The sequence below is a fragment of the Poecilia reticulata genome, chromosome 11 (genome assembly GCF_904066995.2).
Source record: "Poecilia reticulata chromosome 11, P_reticulata-male-v2, whole genome shotgun sequence".
In the NCBI taxonomy this organism is placed as follows: Eukaryota; Metazoa; Chordata; class Actinopteri; order Cyprinodontiformes; family Poeciliidae; genus Poecilia; species Poecilia reticulata.
In genome coordinates this window covers 3516921-3544453 of record NC_088840.1, presented here as the reverse complement: position 1 = coordinate 3544453, position 27533 = coordinate 3516921, and the positions used below count along the sequence as shown (strand labels likewise).

The window sequence follows — 27533 nt, the reverse complement described above, 5'->3', positions numbered from 1 at the left end:
TAATCCAGAACAAACATAAGATCCAGAGAAAACCCCTCCTATAGCAACCATTCAGCTGTGCAAAATGACTGGGTGGACCTAGCTCTGCTTTAGAGACACAGTGACTCCTCCTTCAGCTCCTTCAGACTAGCCAGCAGCAATTAGCAAACACCTGGTGGAATTGCGCGTCACCGGAGCTCATTATAGGAGCTAGGTCTCAGAGCAACGCTGGTAAAAATGTAGTTAAAGGGTTAATAGAGGGAGCCATGTTGTGATGACTTCCTGGAGGCGGAGGTTCAGAAAGAGCAGGAGTTTTTAAAGATGGTAATCCTGTCTTTTTTTTTTAACGATTTTTTTTGGCTCTAGTTGCTTTGTTTTTTCACTGTGACAGGAAAGTAGGTAATGAGAGAGAGGGAGCACATGCAGCAAAGGTCACAAAGCCAGGATTCGAACCTGTGACCACCACCACAGCACTCCGTTAATCGTCTCCTCAGAGATGGGTTCATCTTGACCCCACAAGTTTTTTTACCCTGTGCGCAGTCCAGCAGGGTCGCATTAACACCACATGTACCTTTTTTGAAAAACAACTGAAAGTTTAGATCAGTAAATCTGTCTCTGTTCAAGAAAAAGGCAATTTCAGCTGGGTTTAGGTATCCACATATTGATGTTCTTTTATATTGCTTTCTGTTAGAAACGGCTCACATTACCACACATTTAGTCCAGACCTCACAGTTAGAAATGCTGAGATGTCACAACTTTTACCGTACACTCAGATAAAAAGGGCATATGTGTATCAGAAGGCCGGGGAGTGTGACTTAAACAGTAAGTGACATTAAACACTGTCAGAAAACCCAGATAACATTTGGCTAACCAGCCAACTTTCTCTGGAGGGGAATATCTACTGACACTTACTGGATTGTGCTGCTAATTGTCTGTGAAATCCTCCTACTGGGAGTGGATGAGACTGAAACACAGCTGTGAAATACAGAAGAGCAAAAAAGATGTTTCAGAATTTGCACAAATTACCACATATTGGTAGGGGCAAAGCAAATATGTGAAAGATGGCGCTATTGTCCACTTTGGGAAGTTGAACTTTTTGGTCTGCATACAATATGCCATGATTTCTGAAAGAAAAAAAATCCCCCTGAATACTCAAAACCCACAGCCCAGCCAACAGGATCTATGTTCCAGTGTCTTAGATTCTGTTTTTAAATTCTGCCTGCAGAACAAAATGATCACAGTGAAATTAATACATTTATGTCTCTGGAGAGCTGCTGCTTTGTACATGCAAAAGGTGAAGGTATTTGTTTTAGATGATGGAGTCATCCTCACTACCACACTGTGCTGACATGGCGAAGATATGAGTGACGGAGAAACAACCTGGAGAATAAAGATAAGACCCAAAATAGCAAATATGGCAAATGATGTTTGTATTATCCACTCTGAAGCTATTTCTAACATGGAAAATTCAATTATGGTTTTTCCAGGTAGATAATACATTTAAAAGCTTAATTAAGTACCTATAATTTTATTTCTATCATACATGAGTAACACAATGGAATAATTCAGATCATATTTTTAAACAATTATTAGAATTATGTCTGCGACAGACTGGCGACCTGTCCAGGGTGTACCCCGCCTCTCGCCCGGAACGTTAGCTGGAGATGGGGACCAGCAACCCTCCCGACCCCACTGAGGGACAAGGGTGCAAGAAAATGGATGGATGGATGGATATTAGAATTATGACACAAAGTTCAACAGTGTCAAATTTAACACTCCTGACTGAAGGAGATTCTGTCACAACTTTGTCTGAATAAATGTATTAATACATTGGAATATGAATTTGAGAAAACAAAATTAGGAAGGCTTTCAATGCAACAGAATGGCTCAATATATATATATTCCCAAGGACCCCTTAGCTTCCTGACAAGTTGCCTGATGTCAAAACAGTAAGTTCAGCACCTAACAGTTCCCACACAATCAAACCTAGCTAATGCTAGGTGATTTGCAACACTTTCCTATTACACTAGAAATATACTCAACAACCATCGAGTATATTTCTATACTCAATGGTTGTTGAGTATAGAAATGGTTGTTGCGCAAGTTGTAAATTCACAAGTTGCACACTTGTGAATTTGGTCACAAGTGTGCAACTTGTGACCAAATTCAAGTGGAATAAAATCTGAGGACAGAAACATAAATCCTAGTCAGGGTTTTCCCCAGTGTATTCTAAGCCTGGCGGGCCACCAGACTTTACTTGCATCCCCAGGCTAAGCATTGTTTTATTTGCTTATTTAAGTTTTTTTTTTAATGTTTGCCTTTTCTGAGACCCTGTAGTTGATGTTGTTAATGTCTTCCAATATACACAATTATCTAATAACATTTAAACATTTTTAAACTAAAAAATCAACGGGACACTGGATGACTCCCCTAGCTCCCGTAGCGCCCCTACTGCTGGGAATCCCTACTTAGTGATGCTCTCAACAAAATGAGATGTATCTGTACTTCTTGTTTTATTTCAGTGAAGGGGTGAAGACAATGATGAAGGAATTGCCAAAAGGTTTAGTCTGGTGTTTGATTTTTGTATGCAGCCAGAATTGGAATCAGTAGAGAGTTGACTGCTGTCAACACATCCAGAGGGTTTAATTAAAAATGAATCCTGACAGCAGAATGAAATGGGAGCTCTGTTTTCCCCATGTTAATTTCTTCTTGCATTGCTGCCACAACCTGATAAGTGACGTGGATGCAAGTTATGTAAAGTTTCATTAGTTTATTACTGAGTGGCGCCTCATCATCATTCCCTTTACTGCTGGTGATATTTTTGCTCTCATTAATAGGTTTCTAGTTGTACTTTATGCTAAAGTTATCTTGAACGCAGCTCTGTCTGTTTTGCCTTCTTCTTCCAATTAGACTGCTCTTTGATCTGCAGGCCAGTCGGTGCATGATGCCTTCATTTAAACAGATGTCAGACACAAAGACAGACACATTTGCCGTTGGGTATTCCTGCCACCTGCAGTGCGTCATGACAGCTCCATAGAGTTCTCAGTCTTCTCCTCTTCCACTGGTAGAGAATGAGACAGACTGTATCCAGGCATGCCAAGCCACCGGCCTGGGGGCCCCAAACGGTGCCAAATTACCCAAGACAGTGAGGAGTTGAGTTGTGTCTTATTCTTAAGACTGAAAACAGAGCCAGCTCGTAAGCTAACCTGTATGTTGACCAAGTTTAAGACTTCCTGTTTATTCATTTGGAAGAGAAAATTGTTTATATGAAAAAAGAATCAATATATTGTTTGTGTAAAAACTTTGGTAGCCACTCTAATGAAACTAAAGAGTGAATTATGGCTTCACCGCAGTGGTAGATGCTGATACAGAAACGGTAGCTGCAGATCTGTAATTAAGATGCTTCAACAGATGATGGTTTGATGAGCAAAATGACAAAAGCAGTCTATAGCTTTAAGCATCTTGTTTTAGCTAACACGTTGGACAGAGGGAAAGAATCAATGATAAAATACAATCAGTTACTTGAGTGATGACTGAAGCGATTCAGTCCCACCAGCAGTGAAGTTTATCTAGAGGTCCACAAAACCCAGCTTTGATTTTGATAGTCTACAAACACATTTAGCTAATTTGCAGATTAGCTAAATGTTTAGCTTGGATCTAAATATTTAGTTATAAACTAAATATTTATCTATCAACCTGAATATTTAGTTAGCAAGTGAAATATTTAGCTTGCTAACTAATATTTATCTCAAAGATAAATATTTAGCTAGCAACCTGTTTAGTTAGCAAGCAAAATGTGTGGTTTGCTAACAAAATATTTAGCTTGCCAGCTAAAAATCTAGCTAACTAAATATTTGGGGTACAGAAACAGCAAAGTTGCACCACGTACTTCCTGTCTCACACAATTAGACAAAGTAATTACTATTACTCTCTTACTAGAGTAAATTTTTGGAAGTTGTCTGAGAACATTCACTGGCGTTTCATTTTGACATTCGGTAAACGTCTACAAAGTTGGGAGCGTTCAGAGGACTTTGTCTGAACGTTTTGTGTTAGTTGGGAAGTGAGTAATAAACCTTAATCTTAATTCCACATTGTCACAGAAAGGAGGGTTGAAAGAGAGCATGAGACGGCAGAGTCTGGAGGCTGGAGATGCAGAGTTAAATGAAGCAGTTTCAAGCTTTATTTTTAAATATTCTTTCTTATTCGTGTCGCATCTATGCTGTTTTTTTCAGTGAACAGTTTGAGAGTGACATTTTGGAAATCGGAACGATTGAATAACCTCAGGGTTTTTTTTGCTTCAGTTGAATATTTAAAGAACAATTGCTATGTATATTTGCCAATTGCCAGCATAAGGCCTTGTTGATTGACTGTTTAATCTTACAAAACAATCATCTGTTTAATTGCCTCTGTTGTTCCTTAGAGAACGTCTTGCTTATCCCTCAGCGTTCCTTTCCACACAGACGCTTTCTGTCTGGGGTTTGCAGGATCTCCTGTTTTTAATATGTGGAACAGAGATTAATAAAAGCTTAGCATTACCATCGGATCTGCTAATAAGTGAAAAAGCTTCATGTTGTCACAACAGAAGAAGAAGGAGAGACCTCGAAGGACTGCAGTTAACTACAATTACATGACTCCATGCACATGGTCTGTTTTTGATACAGATTTTCCCTGTTTCTTAGAAATGAGGTACAGAGGAAATCTGACAACAACAACAACAACAAAAAGAGATGATGACTGCCTTGTTGGCAGCTATCTGGTAAAAAAAACAAACAAGCTGTGAGTTTAAATGTTTCAGGACACCAAGACTAAAAAACAAGCAAGCAACTCGTCTAAAATAGGAAGAAGTACATTGTTAACATATAAATTATTTGTTGAGAGATCAGATTTAGATAGTATTTTATACATTTTACATTAACATTTACTCCACAGTCACTAAATCTAAACCTCAGCAGTGTTCAACAAGTTTATGAACTTCAAAACAGATTTGTTATCATTCACTCCTTGAACATTCAGGACTAAATTAACCAGAGCGAGGGGGTGAGTGGGTTCACAACCAGACTAGTTTATGGTCATGAAGTGATAAAAAGAAAAGGCTTTTGGATTTTTCCAATTTGCTGGTAGATCACACTTTGAGTCATTTAGGAAATTAGGCAATGCAATAAAAATAGTGGATATTGTTGTTGTTGTTGTTTTAACATTCATGACAACAATTGCTGGAAACCTAAAAACAGTTGACAATTTGTTAGATGCCCTTCATCATATTTATGCAGATGATAGATCTGGTGATGCTGTGGCCCCTTGCCCTGCGCTATTTGGATCATACAAAGGGTCTGGGCCCTCAGAAATGACTGCTTCCTGGAGACGTTGCCTCTGTTGACGTTTTAAATTTTGCCCCTTTGCCAACATTAGCCCATGACACATGTAATGCACCAGTTCAACGCTAAAAAGCCTACTGGAAATTACCAGCGCTGTAATCGACCATCCTCCACTGCAAAGAGAGAAGTTCTGATCCGACCAAGGCAGCTGTTGAGATTAATTCAATATTTAGAAGTGTGGCCAACAGTGACTTCACTGGCTTCGCTAAAACTACAGGCAGAATACAACTCAAAAACCGAGCAGAAAATCGATGCCTTCTCCCACTCAGAGTTCTTAGTTCCTCCATAACCTCAAAGACTCACAGTTTGTGCCATTTTTCAATGCTACTAAGCTCATTCCTCAGTCCAGCATAACCTCAGCTCTCCTCTGCAGCTGCAGTAAAATCACAGACACTCCATACAGAAACACCCAAGCCAGCATTTTAACATTGAGGTTTTCTGTGCACCAGCATTGTACAGCTGTGCTCTCTATTTTGTCATTTTGCTCAAGAAATATTGCAGCCTCTTCCCCACTCGGGTCACAAATGTCCCCTAATGGACATCAATCTACAGATTAGGCAGCCTAAAAAACGTACATTCACTATAGTAACCCAAAAAGGGCCGATCAGCAGCCTGAGGATGTACACAGAGAAAAAAATGAGCTGCCAAATGACTGGTGTGCAGAATTCAAAGTACCAGGAGGGAGATAACGGTCCTGACAGATAAAGTTTCTTGCAGATGACTGAAATTTGCATAGCTTAATAGCTTGATAAAAGCTTTGCAGATACATATTGTCACAAGGAGCAGAAATGATAGATTAGAAAATAACACCAATGAAATTTAGTTTCCCTATTGTTTGTGCCTCAAATCCTATCATCTCAAAAAGGAAGCCACTGACCATATGCTGCGGCACAAACACTCCGCCCTAACAGATTCATCTCCGCCAACCTCTCTGTTTTCAAGCAGTATGAAGGGAAATGAAGCCTCAGCTAATGTGTCTCGACACTTCCCTGCTCTCTTCCCCTGTCTCCCTTCACTGCTGTGAAAAGGCTTCAGAGCTGCCAGCTTAGCAGACGCCGCTGGAGATCTCCCAAAGAAACACATCGCTACTTCAAAGTCTGGCCGAAACACCTCAAAGAGCAACACATCATGGCCCGAGTCAGACTGATTTTTATCGCAGATGAGAAGAAGTCAGTAGCTGCGTTTCCATTACAAATGTGCGCTAATCTTTGTCTGCTAATGTAAAAAAAACAACAAAAAAAACAGAATTTCGCAATTGCAATGTTTTAGTTAAACATGAAATGAAATGAAAATCACCTGTGAATAAGATTGTTCACGTGATAAGTTGTTAAAAATCATGGCAGCGACAGATGTAAACAGTTACATCAGATATATTCAAAATGCCGCCTTGGTGCTAAAGCTCATCATCTATCAGCCAATCAGAGGAGACAGCAGCTGTTTATTCAGCAGTTAGCGCAACTATTTATCTTATGCATCACTTTCCATACGACTGAAAAACCACCTTGTGCTAGCGCAACAACTTTAATTCGAAAAGGGCGAAATTGGCGTCCCATTAAACAAATTTATCTTCATAATTTCAATTTGTCCAATTCTATGGTTAATATAATATGATTAGACAGAATCGTTATCAGGACATCACTGCAACCCATGAGGCAGACTTGAATCAGTTTTCTTCCAATGCCATCAAAGGCGAGGCGGGTTTGTAACAGTGGTTACATTTGCATGAACCATAAAATTGCACAAATTTAAAGTTGCTTAATGGAAAAACACTAACTTTGAAAAAAATTATTAAAATTATTCGATACAACAGGGATGAAGGTTTTTTTTTCAGCTGTATTGGAATTGGTTTATTTTCCAAAATTTCAATGGAAACACTTTTTCACATCACACAAGTCACATGATCAACAGCCGGAACAACAGCAAAGACATTTACAGGAAGTGGTAGGAGGAACATTCGTCGCTGCCATGATTTTTAATCACTTAGTGCATGAACAAGCTTATTCATGTGTGATTTTAATTTCACTTCTTATTTAATGGAAATACTGGAATTGCGAAATTGTATTTTTATGATATTAACAGAACATAGACAAAGATTCACATGTTTGTAATGGAAGCACAGCTAGTGTCACGTGGGTGTACATTACATGTATATTATAGTTTATATGAAAGAATAGTGTATGATAGTAAGATACTTCACTTATCTGACCCTGGCTGGGGTCACTGACCACTTCCATGGGGTTCTCATACCAGGAGGTTGATGTTTATTAAAAGAGTTTTTCTGCCCTGGTGCAACACGAATCAAGTCACACAACTCGATATGACTTGACTCGGTTAGCTCCTCTGAGGCTGCACAGCAGCTCACATGAACTCACCACCTGCTAATATTCCACTCCTTCTGTTGTCCCGGCAACGGGATCGGCATCAGCTGAACGATGAAAAGCCATCATGTTTAATTTGACGCTGGGATCAGAACGGGAGCACATAAAATGCTGTTTTGTTGCACCGCACAAATAAATAAATAAATCATCAATAATAGAAGAATTCCGACAGCCAGAGCCGAACCACTGCAGAGGCAGAGCTACGTTTGACAGATGATGTGCTGCTGCTGCTGCTCATGAGCTCCATATTTCATTTACTCCTTCATTTGGGATTTTATCCCTCAAGCTTTGCTCTGTGGCTCTAGTAGTTATTAGATGTGTTGACAAAGGGCTGCCTGGTCTTTTTATCCTTTCAAGAGTAGCAAGGCTTTTATGCCGTATCAGAAATGTGCTTGCAGTGCAGCACAAACACTGAGTAGTTGAAAACGTATTTAGAAAAGAAAAGTAATCACCTTGTAACCACAAAAATGTGTTTGTGGTGGTTTAATTTACAGTCTCTATTAATCTGTAACTGCTGCTTCACACAACAGGGCTTTAAAATACATAAATGAATAAATACATACATTTTGATATTATCAGGTAACTCAAAATTTCAGTTTTAGGCGCTTTAGGATTTGCAGTTTGCATTCAGGAGCTGGAAGTGAACTCCCCTGCAGTCAAGATGTTAAAATCTGTTTTTCCTCCTTTGTTAGTATAAAACCCGGTTAGTTTAATATTCTCAGCCCCTGTGGGACAAATATTGATTTGTTGCTTTGTAAATCCCAGGTTTCGCCACACAGAAACTGCAAGATCAAAATTGCAAAATAAATATAAATAAAACATGAAAAGTTTAAGTTAGGTTACTATGTTACAGGCAGGATAATATGACACATCCTCATGTAAAACTAGGTGTGATGTTCATGTCCAGCAGTCTCTGCTGTTCTCTGCCTTTCCAGCTCCACGCCTCACTTATTTACGTGAAGTGGCATCCAGCTCTCTTCATGCTGGGATTAAACAGTTGGAAGGAGGTGAGAGTAACATATCCTCATTAGCACCAAACGCTGAGGCTTGGTCAGGGTCAGCGCTGTTTTTCATCATACAGACTGTGATCAGAATTGGCTCTTGCTGAGTCAGAACTTGTAAAAAACCAAACCCCCCCCCCCAAAAAACAGTGAGTTTTGTGCAAAGCATGGCAAACATGCCATGCTTTGCACAGGCATGTTTGGAGGGACCTCTGGAAGAAGAAGCTCGACTTCATCACTCTCCACCCAAAAGATCCAACTTAATTGGATCAAAATCCAATGAACTCCTATTGAGTTTCTGTGCCATTGTGACTTTATTTTTGTTATTTGCATTTTTGGTCAAAGCCAATCTAGGGTCTGTTTGGAAAATCAACTTATAAGGTGCAGGAATGTGGAGTCGCTTCTTCCTGGCTGCATTTAGATCTTTCTTTGGCTGTACTAATTGGATTGACAAACAGAACAATGGGAAAGTCAAACGATGAGAACGTCTTTTTCTAGAACATCAGCATTTGCAATTGTTTGTGCCTCTTCTCCACATGGGGGAACTGTATTTCATATGATCCTAAACATTGTATTTTTTAACAGGGTTCCAGAGTGAAAATTTTACAGTACGTAATCTGAGTTGTGTGGACTCTGTGAACGCTGTCCCTGGATGGTTGAGATATCATAATCCGCCGTTCTGATTGGCTACATTCCTTGTGACAAAGTTCTTCATTTCCAAATGGATATCAGTAAGTTTGATGAACTAGTGAGGCACTTAGCCCTGTTTCTTCTCCGCCTCAAACCTGTTGGTGCAACACAAAGTGACAGTCTGACAGATCAGTATCCTCTGCGACTATGTAATGCTGAATCTCAACATTATCAGGCCAGTGTCACATAGCAAGCACTTTGATGTGAACTTTGTTTCACATCCAGCAGTTTACTGTGCAACCCTGAGTATACGCCACAGTGGTGAAAGTTTACCTTTGCACAGGCATGTTTGGAGGGACCTCTGGAAGAAGAAGCTCGACTTCGTCACTCTCCACCCAAAAGATCCAACTTGTGCTGTGGTGTTCACCATTCTTGCTTTCTTGTTCTGTTCACTGCTAACACATGCTTGGAGGAAATATGTACCAGATTTCCGACTGTGCCAAATGTCAAGAACGGCATTGATAGCATTATGTTAAGGGTGAATTTTGAATTACTTGAGGACTCAAAAATTGTTGAACATTTGAACAAGCTTATTTTGAAACCAACTTGTCATTCTGCCAACAGAGAGAGGTCAAATATTTAGTGAGAGCTGTTTAAGGATCTAATTGGTTACAAAATGGTGGTGGTCCAGGAACTCCTTGTTGAAGAAACATTTCACCAAATAGTAACTTCTTGACCATATTTTCAAACTGCGTCTAATTCTTGTTTTCAAAATCACCATAGTTCTGAATAAAAGGCCAAAATAAAGGTGACAAACAGTTACACTGGTTAACAGCCAAAAGATTGTCTGGGTTTTGTCAACTGTTGATGTTGATGAGCTGAATCCAAAATCACTTTGGTTTTGCTCAATCAGGTCAACTTTCTGAACTACGGAGCAACATGAACATCAAAATGCAGGACTTGTTCACACATCTGGAACAGTTTCCTGAGGATCTGACCAATGAGTGATGAGCAGGAGGAGAGATGCTCATCACTCATTGATGAGTGATGAGCTCTCTTTTCAGGACAGAAAAGAGACGGAGAATTTTACACAGTGAAGACGTAATATTTTTTACCCATATTAGTGTTTATTATTTAATTTACAGAAATCCAGGTTTGTAACATTTAATTAATACATTCTGTTAGAAAACATGTTTAACATGTTTTTTCTCCTAAAACCTCTTTTTGGATGATAAATATTAATGGAAATGAACTGATGATGTCACAACAATGTCATCAGATGTAGTCAGAAGATCAGATTTGTCTAAATCAAATTAGAATAAAAACCTAACCTGATTGAGAAAAATTATATCATCTTTGGATTCAGTAGTGCTAAATAGTCCCAATTCAAATGAAAAAAACTAGACAACCTCCAAAAAATATTTTTTGTAACCCAGTGTTATGTTCCTGCTAACTGTTTCAACCCGGCACCACAGGTTTGGAGTGAAAACTATAATTATCTGTCTGAACATCTGCTCAGCATGAAGAAATCACTTTCCAAAATAAGAGAGACGAGTCCAGAGATGGAAATGCAAAACAACATCATCCCTCTGTGTTTCTAAGATGACTTCCATCCAGAAGTAATAATGAACTGATTCTCATCCTGGGTAACAATTCAAGTGAGAGAGAGAAAAGGAAAAAAAAATCCAACTGAGAGCAGGACTCATTAAAATACAAAGAGGCTTAGTAAAGTGACAGTCGGGTCAATTACACACCGATGGCAGAGGTTAGGAGCGGGAGACTCAGAGACACGCCACATACTGTGTCACTTTACATATTCCTAATAAGCCTGTGATTCTGCTGCTGTGGGAAGAGGAATGGCTGAACAGGACAGTAATTACAAAGACTTCCTGGAGCTGCAGTGGTCCCTTAATGGAAATTCTGAAGCACTTGAGACCACATGTTTTTATTTCAGAACTAGTAAAAGAGAACCTGTTTGCATTGGCGAGGCCTTAGAACCAACTGGTGGCAGCTGATAAGAAACTGGAAGTCTTATCCAATCAATAAACCCTGAGTTTCTGGATGAGCAAACTGCAGCTGCTGTTCGGTCGATTTGTCTTCACAAACTCCTGAGATCGGCTGCAGAAATATGTCTGAGTTATTGCACAGACTGGATAGAATACGTCTACCTTGGCGTGGCTCTGAGGAGCAGCTCCAAAAATAGGAAGTGCGTTATAGCGCAGGGCATTCTGGGTAAACACAACCAAAACAAAGGAGTGAGTCTAGTTCTAGTGGGAGAAATGGCTTGTGGTCTTCAACCAAAGACAAAAAAGAAATTGGTCAAATCTGATGCAACTTCACTTTTGTTTACACTTTTGTCAAGAAGGAAGTTCTCATTGTCTTCTTCAAAGGTTTTCATGTTGTTTCCTTCAGTGGTTCTCGGTGCAGCGCTGCCACAGGTGAAGAGGGGAAGAGGTTTTCAAAGGCTTTGGTTTGTTTGACAGTGCAGAGGAAATGAGAACCACAGCAGCTGAAAACAGAACAATCAAACCGACTTTACTGGACCATCAGGTGTGAAAACAGCTGTAGATAATCAACAGGACGGATCCACACTTTAATGTTGTTTACGCCACACTCTGATGAAAATGAGACTCAACAGACCAGGGAACATTTTTCCAATCTGTTACTCTGATGTTTGGTGAGCTCATGTGAACATGAGTTTGCGGTTCTGAGCTCTTCTGTGTGTCGTTCTGCATTCACAGATCAGAATCTCCCCATGCTGGAGAGGAAACCCCAGAAAACCAAAAGCTTCTGAAATGAACCACAACATTATCAATTCCTCTTTCTTCCACGTTGTGATGCTTAGTTTCAACTTCTACACGTCTTCTTCACCACACCTACAGAAATTAATCCGTTGAGTTGCTGTTATGTGATTTGCTATTTGTGTTGATGGAGCTGCTTTTGTTCACCAAAGTGTCCTGATGTTTACGTAAACAAAAGCTTTATCAGCAAAGAATCATCAAATTATCATCACAATGTGGGCTTTGTGTAATTAATACTTCATATCTAAATTGGAGAAATATCTCGATGCTTCTTGTTGCCAACTACCATTTAAATCAAAGAGTTTCTAAAGGTTCATAAGAAGTGCAAAGTGTTGGTCACTTGATTGTACAGCAAGAGGCTCTGAGACCGAGTGTGGCTTCCTTCTCTGCAGCATCACACACACCTTTTAATTAGTCCACAGGAGGGTTATTGATCCTGCTCTGTGTTTTCTCCTGCCCACAGCTTCCAAGTGGAAACAACAAACATGCTCACTGCTTTGTGCACCGTGCTTTGACTGTTCCACAGGCTGCAAACACGAGAACAAAGAGTTCAGATGTTGCCCCAGTGGAATCCTTCTCTTTGTTGCTTATATATATATATATATATATATATATATATATATATATATATATATAAAATCTTGCCATCAGTAGAGTACCTCGTTGTGGATGGTGATGCTGTGGGCAGAAAAGGAACTCCAGTAGCAGACAGTCTTGCAGTGAATTTGAAGAGGCCTCTCACTGAAGACTGTCCAATGATGGTTTAAACTTCCTCCTTTTTCTTCTCTGCATCCATGAAGCCTCTTTTTCAACTCCTATGGAATTTGGGCTCAAAGGTCAGATGTTATTAGAGCTTATGAGATGCTAATAAGCTGCTCCCAGTTGTTAACTACACCTTGTTGCCATGGTTACACACCATAGCAACTGTCTGAAAGTAAGAAAACTCCTTCCAACTGCGTACGGAATAATTGTCCAAACATCAACAACTCAACCAAAGAATTTGTGATCCGAAGTTCACAAAAACAATAATTCAGAGTTAGCATAACAGAGCTGCTCCAGCCTGCTGGCATCAGGCAGCACAGTTTGAGGTGAAGTTATACCGTCTTATGATGATAGATGTTAGTCTGAACATTGAAGACGTAGCTAAGGTTAGTCTTTTCTTAGTTGTTTCACAGACATTAAGGCCAGACAAGAGTTCAGCTGCCAGTACAAACCCCCAGGAGCCACATGGCAGCTAGCCCAGCTAAATAAGACGTGTTTATAGCTGCAAATGGTACAAGAGCTTTAAAAAACAAGAGAGACAAATTTCTAATTTTTGAAATTGTCAAACTTCAGAAAATTTGACATTTCTAAAGAGCCTCATTTTATTGCTGTTCTGAGGTTTAAAATAAAGAAAAAACATGAAACATTTGCAGAAAATAAATACAGATGTGCTTCCCTCTGTGTGGGATGTTTACATTTGTGAAAAATGAAAAAAACAAAAGTAAATGATTTCCAGTTTAATGACACAAAAATATAACTAAAGTAATATTACTGGTATTTTTAGAACCAGTGATAAAAGCACTTCTTAATAAATTTATATTTGAAACGTTAGTTAATTATTTTGAAATCATTTTTAGACAGAGCCACTGCTGAAGGTCCAAAGAGCCCCTTGCAGGTTGCAGACGCCTGGACTGGACACGCTCCAACTGAGCGATGAGTTTATTTAAGAGTTTAAAATAAAATAAATAAATAAATTATTAATACATAAATAAACCATATACACTGCTCAAAGAAATAAAGGGAACACTTAAACAACACAATGTGACTCCAAGTAAATCAAACTTCTGTGAAATCAAACTGTCCACTTAGGAAGCAACACTGATTGACAACGGAGACCCTCATCGGGTCAATCAGTGTTGCTTCCTAAGTGGACAGTTTGATTTCACAGAAGTTTGATTTACTTGGAGTCACATTGTGTTGTTTAAGTGTTCCCTTTATTTTTTTGAGCAGTATATTTAAAACAAATATTACATGTTTATGATAATAAACATGTAATATTTCTCATAGCTATGTAGGTTTCCTATGTAGGTTTATATGAAACATATGAAACCTACATATCCACGCACTTTTAGGTTTCATCCATGGATGGATGGATGGATGGATGGATGGATGGATGGATGGATGATGTAGTGGGGAACAATGTCTGTAGAACAAATAGAATCCATATCTCCTCATCTTTGTCCCAAACTTCACCGGTAGCTGCTGACTGCACGCGCTGAAGGGCGGACCATAAAGGAGGAGCGCAGCGCGCGCACTAACACACCGCTGCCTCGAGGACACATCTTTCTGTTCCTCCTGGATTTTAGAGGGAGAGGAGAGGGGAGAGGGGGAAACTCTCTTTTAATTTCTGCTTCTTTTCTGCTTCTTTGATTCACTCATTTGTGGCGTTAGATCCCGACAGTTAGTTTGACTCGGTGAGGCGGACATGGAGCCCTCCACGGTCCCCGGAGCCGCAGCGCAGCTCTCCCTGTCCGACCTGTACTCGGTCATCCCCTTTAACGTCACCTTCCCGGAGGAGCTGGCCGAGCTGAACGCCACCGACCCCGGGAGCCCGGTGAGGGGCGCCGGGGGGATGGTCATCGCCGTGTCCATCACGGCGCTCTACTCGGTCATTTGCGTCGTGGGACTGCTGGGCAACGTCCTCGTCATGTACGGAGTGGTCAGGTAAGTATGAGTGGTGTGTGTGCGTGTGTGTGTGCATATTACAATAAAATAGGTTTAATTTGGATTTTATAAACTAAGAAGTGACTTTAAGTGAGATGAAAACTACTCACTTAAAAATGGCGGACTTTTTATTTTAAGTCAGAAAAGATCCAGCTTTTCCAATTTATTAATTAGAGACAAAATTCCAGTAGTCGTTGAAAATCCCTAGTGTCTCATTAAACTGCTCTGCTGTGGCTGGAACCCTCAGATAGATCTCTCCAGTCTCCCCTCTAATCTTTTCTGCAGGAAAAAGGTCTTTAATGATGGTAAAAGAACGTTCATTTTGAGTCTGATGAACCTTCTCTGTGTTAAAGTAGCCATATGTATTAAATCAGCTTGTTAAAATACCCAATTATGGTTCATTTTCATGTAACTGGAAGAGTTCACCATAGTTTTATTTCAAATATTCTGGTATAAGGTAAATGCATCCTCAGGACTCTTTGGAGAGGACTTTGACCCACAGCGTAATGTTCAATTCAGTTCAGTTTACATAAATAGCTCCAAATGTTATCTCAAGGCACTTAATGAAAATAATAATTTTAATTAAATCAGACTACATTCCAACTGATTGAATTATTCAAAGTTGATTAAAGCGTTTCCATCTAAGGAAACTCAGCAGATCCAGTCATTAATTTGCAGAAACAAACGTAACAGCATGAGGAGATTTACAAGATATGGTCCTCTGATTTATGATGAATGCTGCCAGAGTGTTTGTGACTGAAAATCTCTACATCTCATCTGACCACAGTGGACAGCACTGGTCAAACTCTCAGTAGAGTTTCATAATTTCCTCATGATTACATTTTTGCATAAGGTGGAACAAAAATTATAGATTTCTTTTGTATCGTTTTCCCCCCGCCCAGTTGGCGGTCTGCTGGTTGTTATGGAGACGTGGTGACCCCCAACAATCATCTCTTTGCTGCATTTCCTTAACGGCGTGCTACGACCTTCCTCTGCTCACTGCGTCTGTAGGCAGGATGAACACGAGTCCTACTGATCAGTGGCTCACAGAAGGTGTGTGAGTCCCATTACAGTCACAACCCAGGGAGACAGAAAGTTCTGGACAACTAAATAATTGATTTATTTACCTAATGTCAAGATGAAAGTAAAAAAAAATTATCTTACAATGAAAAAAAAAAGCTAAAAATAAAACCTCTTCAATGTGAGAAAAATGCATCAGTATTAGAAGTTGCTCAGCAGAACCTGCCACTCTGACATCAGCTGCCTGATTGGTTGGATTGGGTTGGTGCAGGAAGTGAAAATAAATGTTCATGAATTTAATCGTGCCTTATTACGTCATGATGTGTATTTGTGTGCATGTACTGGATTCTGTTGTTCCTGGATGAACTCTCCTCATCATGAACAAGTGATTTCTTATACATTCACATATTCTTACCCCCACCCAGGGTGGGCCATGAGCACATAGAGATGTATCGTGATATTTGCTGTATCATAATGATAAAAATAAAAAAAGATTTAGCTGAAAAACTGTAAAAACATTACAACAAAATTTTCTTCAGGATGTCACATACTGAAAATAGTGGGATTTATGTTAATAAACCGAACAAAGTAACTGCACTTAATCATATCTTTGAATGTACCAATATTTATTTATGCTCTCATTAAACAGTTGAAATTGTAAACAAAAAGTTTCCAATAATACCGACACAGTTTTGTTTACTTAAGGTCATTAATTGGAATTTATTGAAACATTGATAATACACTGCAATACACTCCCTTATGAAAAGATCATAAAACGTGACTGTCTGAAGATGCTGTTTACAAACAGGCTCCATTAACTCCTGTTGGTCAGTCTGCTCTGATTAGCTGATCCTGCCAGCGCATCAGAAGAGCGGGCAGATTTATTTTCTAACACCGCGGTCTCAGCGGACGGGCAAACAGGAGGCGAAGCAGCAGGACCTGGCAGCAGAAACAAACTGTCACATCAGCTGCTGGTGGCATTTTACTGGAAAAGAAACAAAAGCCAAGATCAGAAGAGGAAATGTGGAAGGAAAAAAAAAAAACAGAAAGCGGGAGAGCATTTCTGAAAATTCAAATGTATAAAATGATTTTCCATTTTTATGAGGTCTGAGTGAAAATTGTGTGTGAAAAAAAACCCACAACAGGAGGACCAATGGAAGGACATGATGGTAATAAATGATGTAGGTTAGAGGTCAAAACATGCTAATGGAGTTTTATAGAAAACAACCTGATCCTGGTCAGGACTGATGGATCCTGACCATGATCTCAGACATTTGTTCTTAAACTCTTTAGATAGTTTTCATACCTATTTATCTCCTTGCCTATAAGTTATGAATTAATTCCTTCTGAGATCTAATTTGTCAGGCAGCGTAAACAGGTCAAGAACAGTAATTACTACTGTTTGATTTTGATCATTCTAGTCAAAATAAAATGAGTTCCTGAATACAAAAGCCCTAAAATGTGAAGGAGATTTTTTATGCAGAACCATTTTCTAAGTCTAACCAATTTTTTTTTCTCTTGTGGCCCTGGAAATTATCTTCAAGAAAAGAAAATGATCACCTTCCAAAAATAATGGCCTGTCATGTTTTATAAAATGTATTTTTTTGGGCCATAGAGTTGGTGATTGTTGTTTTGTTTTTTTGCCAAAATTACTTGGCAAACATGACTTAGATAATTATTATAGGAAAGAGATGAAACTATAATTATAGAATAAAATAGTTTTTTTTATTTTCTTGTTATTTTTCTAAAGGGACATTAAATAAACAAATTAATATTTACTACATTGGAGCAATTGTGCTTTTTTATTAGGTTTTCTAGATTATAAAAACATTCCAATAAAAATGAGAAAATTATTTTTTTCCAATTCAAAGCCGTCCCTCGCCCCCCCCCCCCCCCCCCCCAAAAAAAAAAAAAGAAAGAAGGAAAGAAAGAAAGAAAACAAATGAAAAACCTTGAAAATAATCCTTTTTTTGATGGGCTGTTCAAAGTAGAAATAAAAGAAACTTAATTTTTGAGTCAGAAAGACTTGATGAGAAACCACAATTGCACAAATTTAGTTTTTTTTTATTCATTTTTTGAAGCCCTTTAGCAAAAAAAAGTTCTATTAGGAAAAATTAAACCAAGAAAAAACCTAAACCTTTCTAATATTTAAATCTGTAATAACTGGTCAGTCTACACAATATTTATTTGACAACTGTTCTGGAATACTGATTAAATTCTCAAAACTGTTAAAATCAAAACTGTTTCCAGTTTGACTCCTTTACTGGACAAAAAAAGACATTTTATGTAAATTTATGACGACTGGTGCAATGCATGCTGCCACGTTATAATTATCATCAATCAGTCTGCTACACAGTGCAAAGGTACTGTCATAAAAATGTATATTAATGATGCCTGAAGAAATATGAGTCACAAGGAATATTTAATAATTAGCTGATACAGAAGAGAAGGGTGAAGGTTTGTTATAAAGTAAAGGCAGAAATAGTTCAAATGAAACATTGTGCCTGAATTTTCTTCAGTATAAAGAAAGAAAGGAAAAACATCATTCCAGTCACATTGAAGTGGTTTTCCTCTCCACCGGGTCTTTCTACCCGACAGGATCCCAGTCGTCCAGCCGTTCTGTCCGTGCAGTGAAAGCTCTCTTCTCTAAGAGCCGCTGCAGATCACAGAATTACTTTACAGGAAAAAACAAATCCAATGAATTTCACATGAAAATCACATGAGAGGACTTATTAGTGAATTAATCCATTAGCCTTTAGTTCGACTTTACACAATGAAAGCAACACAAAGAGCCTTACAGAAAATCAAAACAGAGTGGAAAAAAATAGAAGAAGTAATGAGCAAAACAAACAAAAGCATGAAAAGAATGCAGAGATGTTCAGTTAACTGATTGGCTGCTGGTTTGAGATATTGGATTATTATTTTGTTCATAATGACAGTTTAAAGCGAGACACTAGAAGAGGACAAAGTCACAAAGTGCTCAGAGTTCCTGTCATTGCAAAGCACAGCAACTCTTTCTTCCCCAAGAAACGTTTCATGGACTAGCTTTGCACAAGAGGTAGATTTTTTTCTGCTGAGCAAAGGTGGAAGTTGTCAAGTTTATCCTGTGAAACAGAACCCAACATTAAATAGGCATAGACAGATGAACTAATTAAGTAAAATGAGGTTGTCAAAGTAAAAATGGGAGCCAAAAATACAATGGCTGCTGTTGGCTTCTGAGCAGGCAGATGTTATTTTTCCACATCATTTTTACTTTTATTTTTATTTGTAGGTAAGATTTTTTTTTATGTTCCCACGTTTTTGTTTTTAACAAACAAAAACAAACCCCGGATCCAATATGGCTGCCATTTTTATACAACCTGGTGAGAATTGCAGGAACTATTTGTTAGCACCTTTGAGAGTTTTTACCTTGGTCTGGTGCATAATGCTGTATTTGTGAACATGCGTTGTAAGAGTTTGAATGAATAGCAATTAGCTGGTTAGTTAAATAATTACTAAATGCCACTGCTTTTCTCATGCAGTCAGGTGTGACTTTACTCCCAGATTAATTGGTGCTTCAGTAACTTTGTCCTTCTAATATGTATTAGTGTTAAAACACCAATTATCAACCAGCTGGGAATATATTTTCTGCTTAAAAGCGTCTAACTGAACCTTGGTGCAAAATTTCTAAACTATCCCATTAAGCATTTAATATTCATTATAGACAAATGTCTTATTTGCCTAACGCATCAGCGAGGTTATGTAACCACTGCAGATAAGAGATCTGATATTTGTGCAACAAGCAGTCTGTTAAATCACCTCTGACAATGTATGGCTCCACTAAAATCCAACTCGAAGCTACTGAGATAAGAAATATGAACATTTCTACAGGTAAACACAACGGCTGCAGATGTCTGGAGTGGTTCGCTCAGAAAAACACACAGAATGGAAAAGATTCAGAAGAATAAACCATTAGATGTGAGGGACATTTTAATCTGAGCTGATTTAAATCAGAAGCTTTTTTTTATAAAAAAAAAACAAAAAAAACATCCATTTGTAAGTTGTTTTCCCCAGACTGCATGTAAATAAGCGAAGCTTCATGAATTTTGGATTCTGGCCTTCGCTCAGATGCCCGTTTCAAAACACTAAAATGCGTACAAGCACTATTTATAGCAGATCTGCATGGATCCTCACGTCAGTGTGGATTGGGCTTTGGGCGGTGGCGCTGTTGAGAGCCCTTGGTCTGATTGCTTGTGGAAAGGCTCACACTGACATCTCTGGGGATGGTCTGCTCTAAATGCAGGTTAAGTCTGCAGCACAAAACTCCTTGGAGATGTTCTGTCCTCCACATTCCTGATACCACACTTGTAAGAAGAAAATGAAGTTGATTGCTCATGAAGTTTAGAATTAAGTGGCCTCCATTTGAAGTCAATTCAGTGGGCATCCACAGTAAGGAAAGGAGATGACCTAAGAACAGCAGAGGTACTTTTATGAGGACAAGGCAAAAGGTCCTTTTCAAGGAAATCTTGAAAAGACTCTGGAAATTTAGAGGTGTTGAATCAGATCAAGGAGGGATAAGTCTGCAGTGAAGCCCACAAGAATAGATCAACCTGTTGGAAAAAAAACCCTCAACAGTAGATGAGTGTGACAAACTGATTCACTGTGTCCAGAGACCAGAGGAAGGTCAACAGGGACGACTGAGTTCTGAAAACCAAACAGTAGCTCATGTGAATAAGTTTGTTCACACAATGAAGTCATTAAATTATCACCCTCTGGCTACTTCCTGTTGTCTTCTTTGCAGCAGTGGCAGTGATCATGTGACTCGTGTGATGTGAAACAAGTCCTTCCTTTGCAGTTTTGTGAAATAAACAAAATTCAATTCAGCAGAAAAACCACCTCATCCTAGCAGCAAAACATTTGATTGACAATTGAGAGTTTTTTCAAAAAAAATTTTCAAAGTTTCTATTAAGCAAATACATTTTCAAAAATATCAAATTTGCACAAGATGCTTGTTCTTAAATCACAGCTCAGTAATAAAAAGGTCTTGACACATTTAATCCTTTTCTCAGGCGGAACAAGCTTAACTTCAGGTGCTAAATGAATACTTTTAAACAGGTAAGCTTCTGAATAAACAGTGCTGAATTTGTATTATTTCTAGTAAGTTGATATTATTGCATAATTCATAAAGTGTCATTCCACGTTACTGAAATTTCAGTGTGAAAACTTGAGAAAACCCAGAGAATCGGTGTGACCTTTCCTAAATTTGATTTGACTATTCCTACTGTCTCTTCGTTCAGATGGCAGTGTGTTTGTCTAAACCTGTTTTTTAAAGCTCAAAATCAAAATATTTTGCACCTAAAAAAGCTCTCCATTTCTGATTACTTGTAAATTTTTTGACAAATAAAAAAGGTGAGCACAGAGGATAAATATATTTAGAATTTTAAACACATCAAAAGATGCAGTGATTGATCCTCCCAAACTGTCCCTCAATGTTTATCCTACACTCCATTACCAACTATTCCAAATGTTGCTGCTTGATTTTTAACTCTTCTACTTGTCTTATATGGATTTTTGTTCCAACCAGATACACCAAGATGAAGACAGCCACAAACATCTACATCTTTAACCTGGCCCTGGCCGATGCCCTGGCCACCAGCACGCTGCCTTTCCAGAGCGCAAAGTACCTCATGAACACCTGGCCCTTTGGACAGGCTCTGTGCAAGCTCATCATTGCCATTGACTACTACAACATGTTCACCAGTATCTTCACCCTCACTATGATGAGTGTGGACCGCTACATCGCTGTGTGCCATCCCGTCAAGGCGTTGGGCTTTCGGACACCGGTCAAGGCCAAGATGATCAACGTCTTGATATGGGTCCTGTCGTCCGCGATTGGGGTGCCGATTATGGTTATGGCTGTGACCAGAGTGACAGAGGCTGGTAAGGAAACAATCTCATTCACTATGAGGTTTATGACATTTTAGGTTTCTTGAAGACTTAGTTATTATTATTTTTAAGGGTAATTTATTTTCTGGTATTATTTGCACTGGAGGTACTTAAGCTGATGTGAATAGTGGTACTAATAAATATATTTAGGGCTGCATTCACACCAACTCTGTTCAGTCAAACTTCAGTTTATTTGCCTAGAATGTCAGGTTCTAGGCAAACAAACGTTGGGGGAGGTGTGACTCCACAATCAACCTCTGATGCAAACTAAAAAGGCAAAAGATCAAAATCTGACCCCACTCCTTTCTTGTTTATGTTTCATGAAGAAGGAAGTCGTGCTCATATCTTCTTCTTCAGACATTTTCAGTAGTTCTTGGTGCAGTGCCACCACAGGAGTAACATTTTTTTAAGGGTTTAGTTTGTTTGACACAGTGCAGTGTGAAACGAACTGCTGTAGCTGATTCTGACTGCAGTGGATCAAATTGGACTGAGGATGATAACATAAAATTGGAAACAACTGTCATATGAAATGATTTGAGACAACTATTGTTCTCAGTTGGCATTATGAAAATAACCTGCAGCAGTATTACTCAGTGGTGCGCCGGTCCAATACTAATATCAGTCTGGGATCAGCCAAAAAATTAACCACAATCAAATTATATCTTGCATTTAAAATATGTGATATAAGCATTTAGGAATGCTGAAGAACAGCATTCCTTATATGACATATATGACAGTGTTTGAATGGCAGACCCAGTGGTTAATAATAAACGGCTCAGTCGTTCTCATACCTATTGCTGTTAACAGTTATTAAGAGCAATATCACATGACCAAGCCTTTTCTAACATTCCACACTATAAAATAAGAAATAACAGTATGTATGATTCATGCTGATACGGTATCAGGTCAATATCGGTATCGGCCGATACTCAAATCTCAGCATTGTATTGTTAGTGAAAAAGTCGTATCGAGACACCCCTAGTGTTAGTTTTGCACTTTTGGAGCCTACTGGAGATGATAACGCTTGTAATCCTTTAGCTGAACTTTAAGTCCATCAAATTGTTTTTTTCCCCCTGTTTTCTTTCAGGTAACATTACATGCATGTTGAAATTTCCTGACCCTGACTGGTACTGGGACACCGTGACTAAGATCTGTGTTTTCATCTTCGCCTTTGTGGTCCCTGTGATGGTCATCACTGTTTGCTATGGCCTGATGATTCTGCGTCTGAGGAGCGTCCGTCTGCTCTCGGGCTCCAAGGAGAAAGACCGCAACATGCGGCGAATCACCCGCATGGTCCTGGTTGTGGTGGCGGCCTTCATCATCTGCTGGACCCCCATCCAGATCTTTATCATCGTGAGGACGATGGTGGAGATCGACACCAGGAATCCTTTTGTCATAGCCAGCTGGCACTTGTCCATCGCCTTGGGCTACACCAACAGCAGTCTCAATCCTGTCCTCTATGCCTTTTTGGATGAAAATTTCAAGCGATGCTTCAGGGATTTCTGCCTGCCCTGTCGGACCCGCATGGAGCAGAACAGTGTGACCAGCGCCCGCAACACCACCCGGGAGCCGGTGTCTGTCTGTGCTCCGACCGAGGCAGGAAGGAAGCCTGCATGACTAGCCAAGGAGAGGGTCCCGCTTAACTCCAACATGAGCACAATCCATCAAGATCCACGGTCACAGGACACCCTGATCTCCACCACAGAGTTTTGATGCCCAGTGAAGGTAAAGTACTGGGGTAAAATAAGCTGGAATCTCTGAGCGCACTGTCAAAAACAGTGTCTGACTTTGACAGATTGTCCAAAGCCCATCATCCTACGTCAAGATCATGAAACAGAATGCTCTTAGTTTTCAGCTCAGAGTGAGATGGTAGAAGAGTTGAAGAAAACAGCAGCAGCTGGTACACTTTGAAGGATTTCAGTGATTGCGTTGGCAGGTGAAACACCCACATCAGGAAAAAACAGCTTCAGTGTTCTCACAAAGTGAGAAATATATGACACACCAAACCAACGACGGCTCGGTGGAAGAGTCCTCCCCTTGAACAGATTTGATCAAAAGGAGGCCACAACGAACTGTGCTGCACTAGAATGAGTGATTAGAGTATTTTAAAGTGTTTCTTGTTAATATTTAGAAGTACAATCAATTTCAAATTAGATGGAAGGATACATATCACAAAACGTCTGTGTCTGGGTGTCTGTAGGCCTACTTTGGGATCAACATTTGTTGGTACTCAGCTGTCCACTGGAGACCACCTCTGGCTGCCTCAACCACGACGACGGCTTAATGCCTGAAGACTAATACTTCAGAGGCTGCCAGTGACATTCTGTTCAATTTTACTCCATGACAATAATTAGAAAAAGAAACTCTGGCATCTGTCTCGCTCTGTTGAACACTTGTGAAAAGTTTGCGGTGCTCTCTGAAGCAATGACTTACTCTGGGAAATTAATCTTCCTCAACCAACAGGAATCAGACCGGAGCCAGCAGTCCTGGAAACAGAGACAGAGGTGACGGATGATGACTTCAGCTGAGCGGACATGCTTTACACGACCGTTTGTAAAAGAAATCAAATCCAACTCAAACGTGGGTTTTCCTGCAAGTTCAGAGTTGAAATTATGACAACAGAGAGAGGTGTTTGAGAGACATTAAGCACATCTGAACTAGTATGTAGCTTTTCAAAACTATTAACACTACTTTCACTTTTCACCATTTTCACTTTGTGTTGCATTAAAACTAGTGTGGGATTCAATAAAATTATTTTTAATGGAGTTAATTGCAGGGTCTGTAATTAACTTAAGAAAAGGTGGAACCATTACCACATTGTAAATGATGTAAACTTTTGCATTAAAACAATTTAATCTTAAGTTACTTTAAGAGAAATGCTGAGGTGCTTTGTGATCGGTTCTGCTTTGAATATTTAGGTTTTGCTGCTGTTCGTTTATTTCACGCAGAAAAATACGAGAATCCAAGTGAAAAGACTTCATGTGTAAAAACGGCCTAAGAAACTGTGTTGGACTTTCTCACTGGCTCCAAGATGGAGACAATAAATAATACATGCTCTGTAAACAACATGAGATGTAAATGTACAGCATGTGATTTGTTTCCTTGTGTTACTGTATTGTGTGATGTAGTGTGTATAGCTGTTCATTCTATGACCATTGCTGCCTTTGTTGGGTGAGTGAATGTCTCTCAGAGCACATAACCTTTACAAATTCAAATATCTTCAGGATAGAATGTAATGTTCTCTACATCATGGATACAGATATTCAGTTTCCAGCAGATATTTTTTTAGGCTAACAGTGCCAAACATGATGCAGTTTCTTCTTCTTTTGGATGCTTCCTGAAGGGATCACTAGACTGAATCATTTGCATTCATTTCACTCTGTCCTCAATGTTGTTATTCACTACATTCATGAGCCTTGTTTTCTCTGTGACCTTCCTCTTCTCCGCCTGTAGCTTAGCTCCAAATTCTAAATCATATGTCCGTATCCGTCCTCTCCTAACCATCTTAGCCTCCCTGGCTTTCCAACCTAAGCTGTCTTTCTAATACATAAATCTCAGCAGTAGCTGCGTTTCTATTAACCATATAATTGCGCAATTTGACATTTTGAAAATGAATTTGCTTAATGGGAACGTACCAATTTGGAAAAACCCCGTTGTTTTTCCATAAAAAAGTTGGTGTTAGGGTGAGGTGATTTTTCTGGCTTTATCAAAAGTGCAATGGAAACACGAGTCACATGATCAACAACTTGATGTTGCCACTGGCACAAATCATGAAGAAGACATGTTTTATTAATGACTTATTTACATGGGATATTCATGGATTCTTAATTAATGGAAACAATGCAATTGTGGAATTGTATTTTTTTGACATTAGCGGAAAATTGAAAAAGTTTTTCTCACATTTGTAATGGAACCGCAGCTAATAGAAACCTTTCCTTCATCTCTGACTCTTGTTGCCATTCTCTCCATCCAGTTGGCCAGAGGTAATTAAACTCACACTGTTCTTTTAGCCAGTAACTGCTCCTTCTGTTAAACCACATAACCCTGCACCACAGAAAGAACAGGTATATCTGAAAACTAAATATTGTAGAATCAATCCAGTACCAGGTAAATACAGGGCCAATACCAATCCTGATATCAATATTTTTTGATTTACTTTTGATAATGCATCAAACTTTTCACAACTTAGGTACCAGACGTTTCTCCTATGTTTTGCTCAAACATAGGAGAAAACATGTTTGAGCAAAACATGTTTTCAAGAAAGAATGTTTTCATTCTTTCTTGAAAGAATGTTTCAATAATATTTCTTGAAACATTCTTTAAAATGCAAAAAAAAAAAGATAATTAGAAAGCAAATCAAATCTTTTTTGAGATAAAGAAACCACAACACAAAATAAATAAAAAAATTCAAGAGGGAATCTGAAACTAAGACGCTCGTATCAATCCAATACAGACACGACTTGATATTGATATTATCGATCTTTGTGATTGACCCGCCTACTGAAAGCTGACACACCACTGTTTCTTATCTTGCCACCTAAGTTGGTGTATGGACTCACTTACCTCATTCCTCACTCTGTATTCATAGAATAAAGTTCTGATGTATTTTCAAATACAAAGCAAGTTTAGGAAAATTGCCAACATTTATCTACTCCAAGTTCACTGAACTCCAAAACACAGTCCATCTGTTTGTCTTTGGTTAATAACTGGAACACTAATCAGTATATTTGATGTATATTTTCTTGATGATGGGATTTGACAAAATGTAATGCTTACTGCTTGTTTCATAATTGTTTACTGTGTTATATTTTATGATGTAAAGCACTTTGACCTGCCTGGTTCTGAAATGTGCTGTACTAACTCGACTTGTAGTTAGCTGTGGTTTAAGGTGGCCTCTGTGTCAGGAAGGATAAGTTTGTCCTATTTTGACTCATCAAGATGGAAAAATTTGAAGCTCCTCTTTTTCTTCTAGTTTTAGACAAAATCTGATAGTCGGATATTTCACTCATATCTTGTTTATGTAAAGCTTCAGTGCTGTATTTTTTTAAATTTATATGTTGTTAAAATTGTCATTTTTTGTTTTATTGCTTGATACTTTGTTGCTGTAAATAACTTAGCTTGATGACATTGTTGGTGTTATGTTGTAGTTGTAATGGCCTGTTTTCATCTGGCTTTATCCTGACCAGGACGTCCTGGAAAAAAAGATGAATAATGCCAGTGGATTTCTATGCTGGAAAATAAAGTTAAATAAAAAAAATAAGAATAAATTATTTATTATGTCTTTAGTATCAGAACCACTTCAGCTAGATGTAGAAAACACTGCTCCTCTGTTTTCTGGGGGGCAAACCGTCAGATAAGGCGGTGTTGGTGTTCCCGCTAAATCCTGAATATACCCAATTTGGGTTGTTTTGGACTTTTTATCGCAGCCTGTGGGGTTTTCCCTGACTGGGAACGAGAATACAACCTGCTGAATGTGACAGGTAGCCAATCAGAAAGCGCAGTGACGTAAGAACAGAGGGGAATCCCAAACAGCTGACATATCGACATATCGCGCAACTGAGTCCGGTGGATATCGGAGATATGTGGAAATGTTTATTATTATATGTAAAGGTCCTTATTATATATGTTTATGTTTATTCAGTTAAAAATGTTAACTATGAAAAAACACAGTCACCTCCAAATCATAGTGCAGCAAATAGAGCGGCTGCTCCCGTTGTC

General features: G+C 38.9%; 1 protein-coding gene across 3 annotated transcripts; it reads left to right on the top strand.

The window, feature by feature from the left end:
* The first annotated feature begins 14271 nt into the window (after window positions 1-14271).
* Window positions 14272-26184, top strand: oprd1a (opioid receptor, delta 1a). 3 transcript variants are annotated; one of them, XM_017307667.2, is made up of 4 exons: window positions 14782-14870; window positions 15773-15923; window positions 21454-21809; window positions 22903-26184. In XM_017307667.2, exons 3-4 carry the CDS (start codon window positions 21464-21466, stop codon window positions 23430-23432), a joined length of 876 nt encoding a protein of 291 aa, XP_017163156.1. In that variant the 5' UTR covers window positions 14782-14870; window positions 15773-15923; window positions 21454-21463; the 3' UTR covers window positions 23433-26184. The 3 variants fall into 3 exon arrangements, with proteins under 3 accessions (XP_008419550.1, XP_017163156.1, XP_081468872.1); XM_008421328.3 differs by lacking the exon at window positions 15773-15923 and having other exon boundaries at window positions 14272-14870; XM_081612746.1 differs by lacking the exons at window positions 14782-14870; window positions 15773-15923 and adding an exon at window positions 17859-20984.
* Window positions 26185-27533: the final 1349 nt, after the last annotated feature.

What these genes read in the sequence shown, in the direction of transcription:
- oprd1a (XM_008421328.3), top strand. Translation starts at nt 14,632, where the DNA reads ATGGAGCCCTCCACGGTCCCCGGAGCCGCAGCGCAGCTCTCCCTGTCC. An exon ending in GTCATGTACGGAGTGGTCAG is followed by an intron (nt 14,871 to 21,453) that starts GTAAGTATGAGT and finishes TGTTCCAACCAG; the next exon opens with ATACACCAAGATGAAGACAG. An exon ending in GACCAGAGTGACAGAGGCTG is followed by an intron (nt 21,810 to 22,902) that starts GTAAGGAAACAA and finishes GTTTTCTTTCAG; the next exon opens with GTAACATTACATGCATGTTG.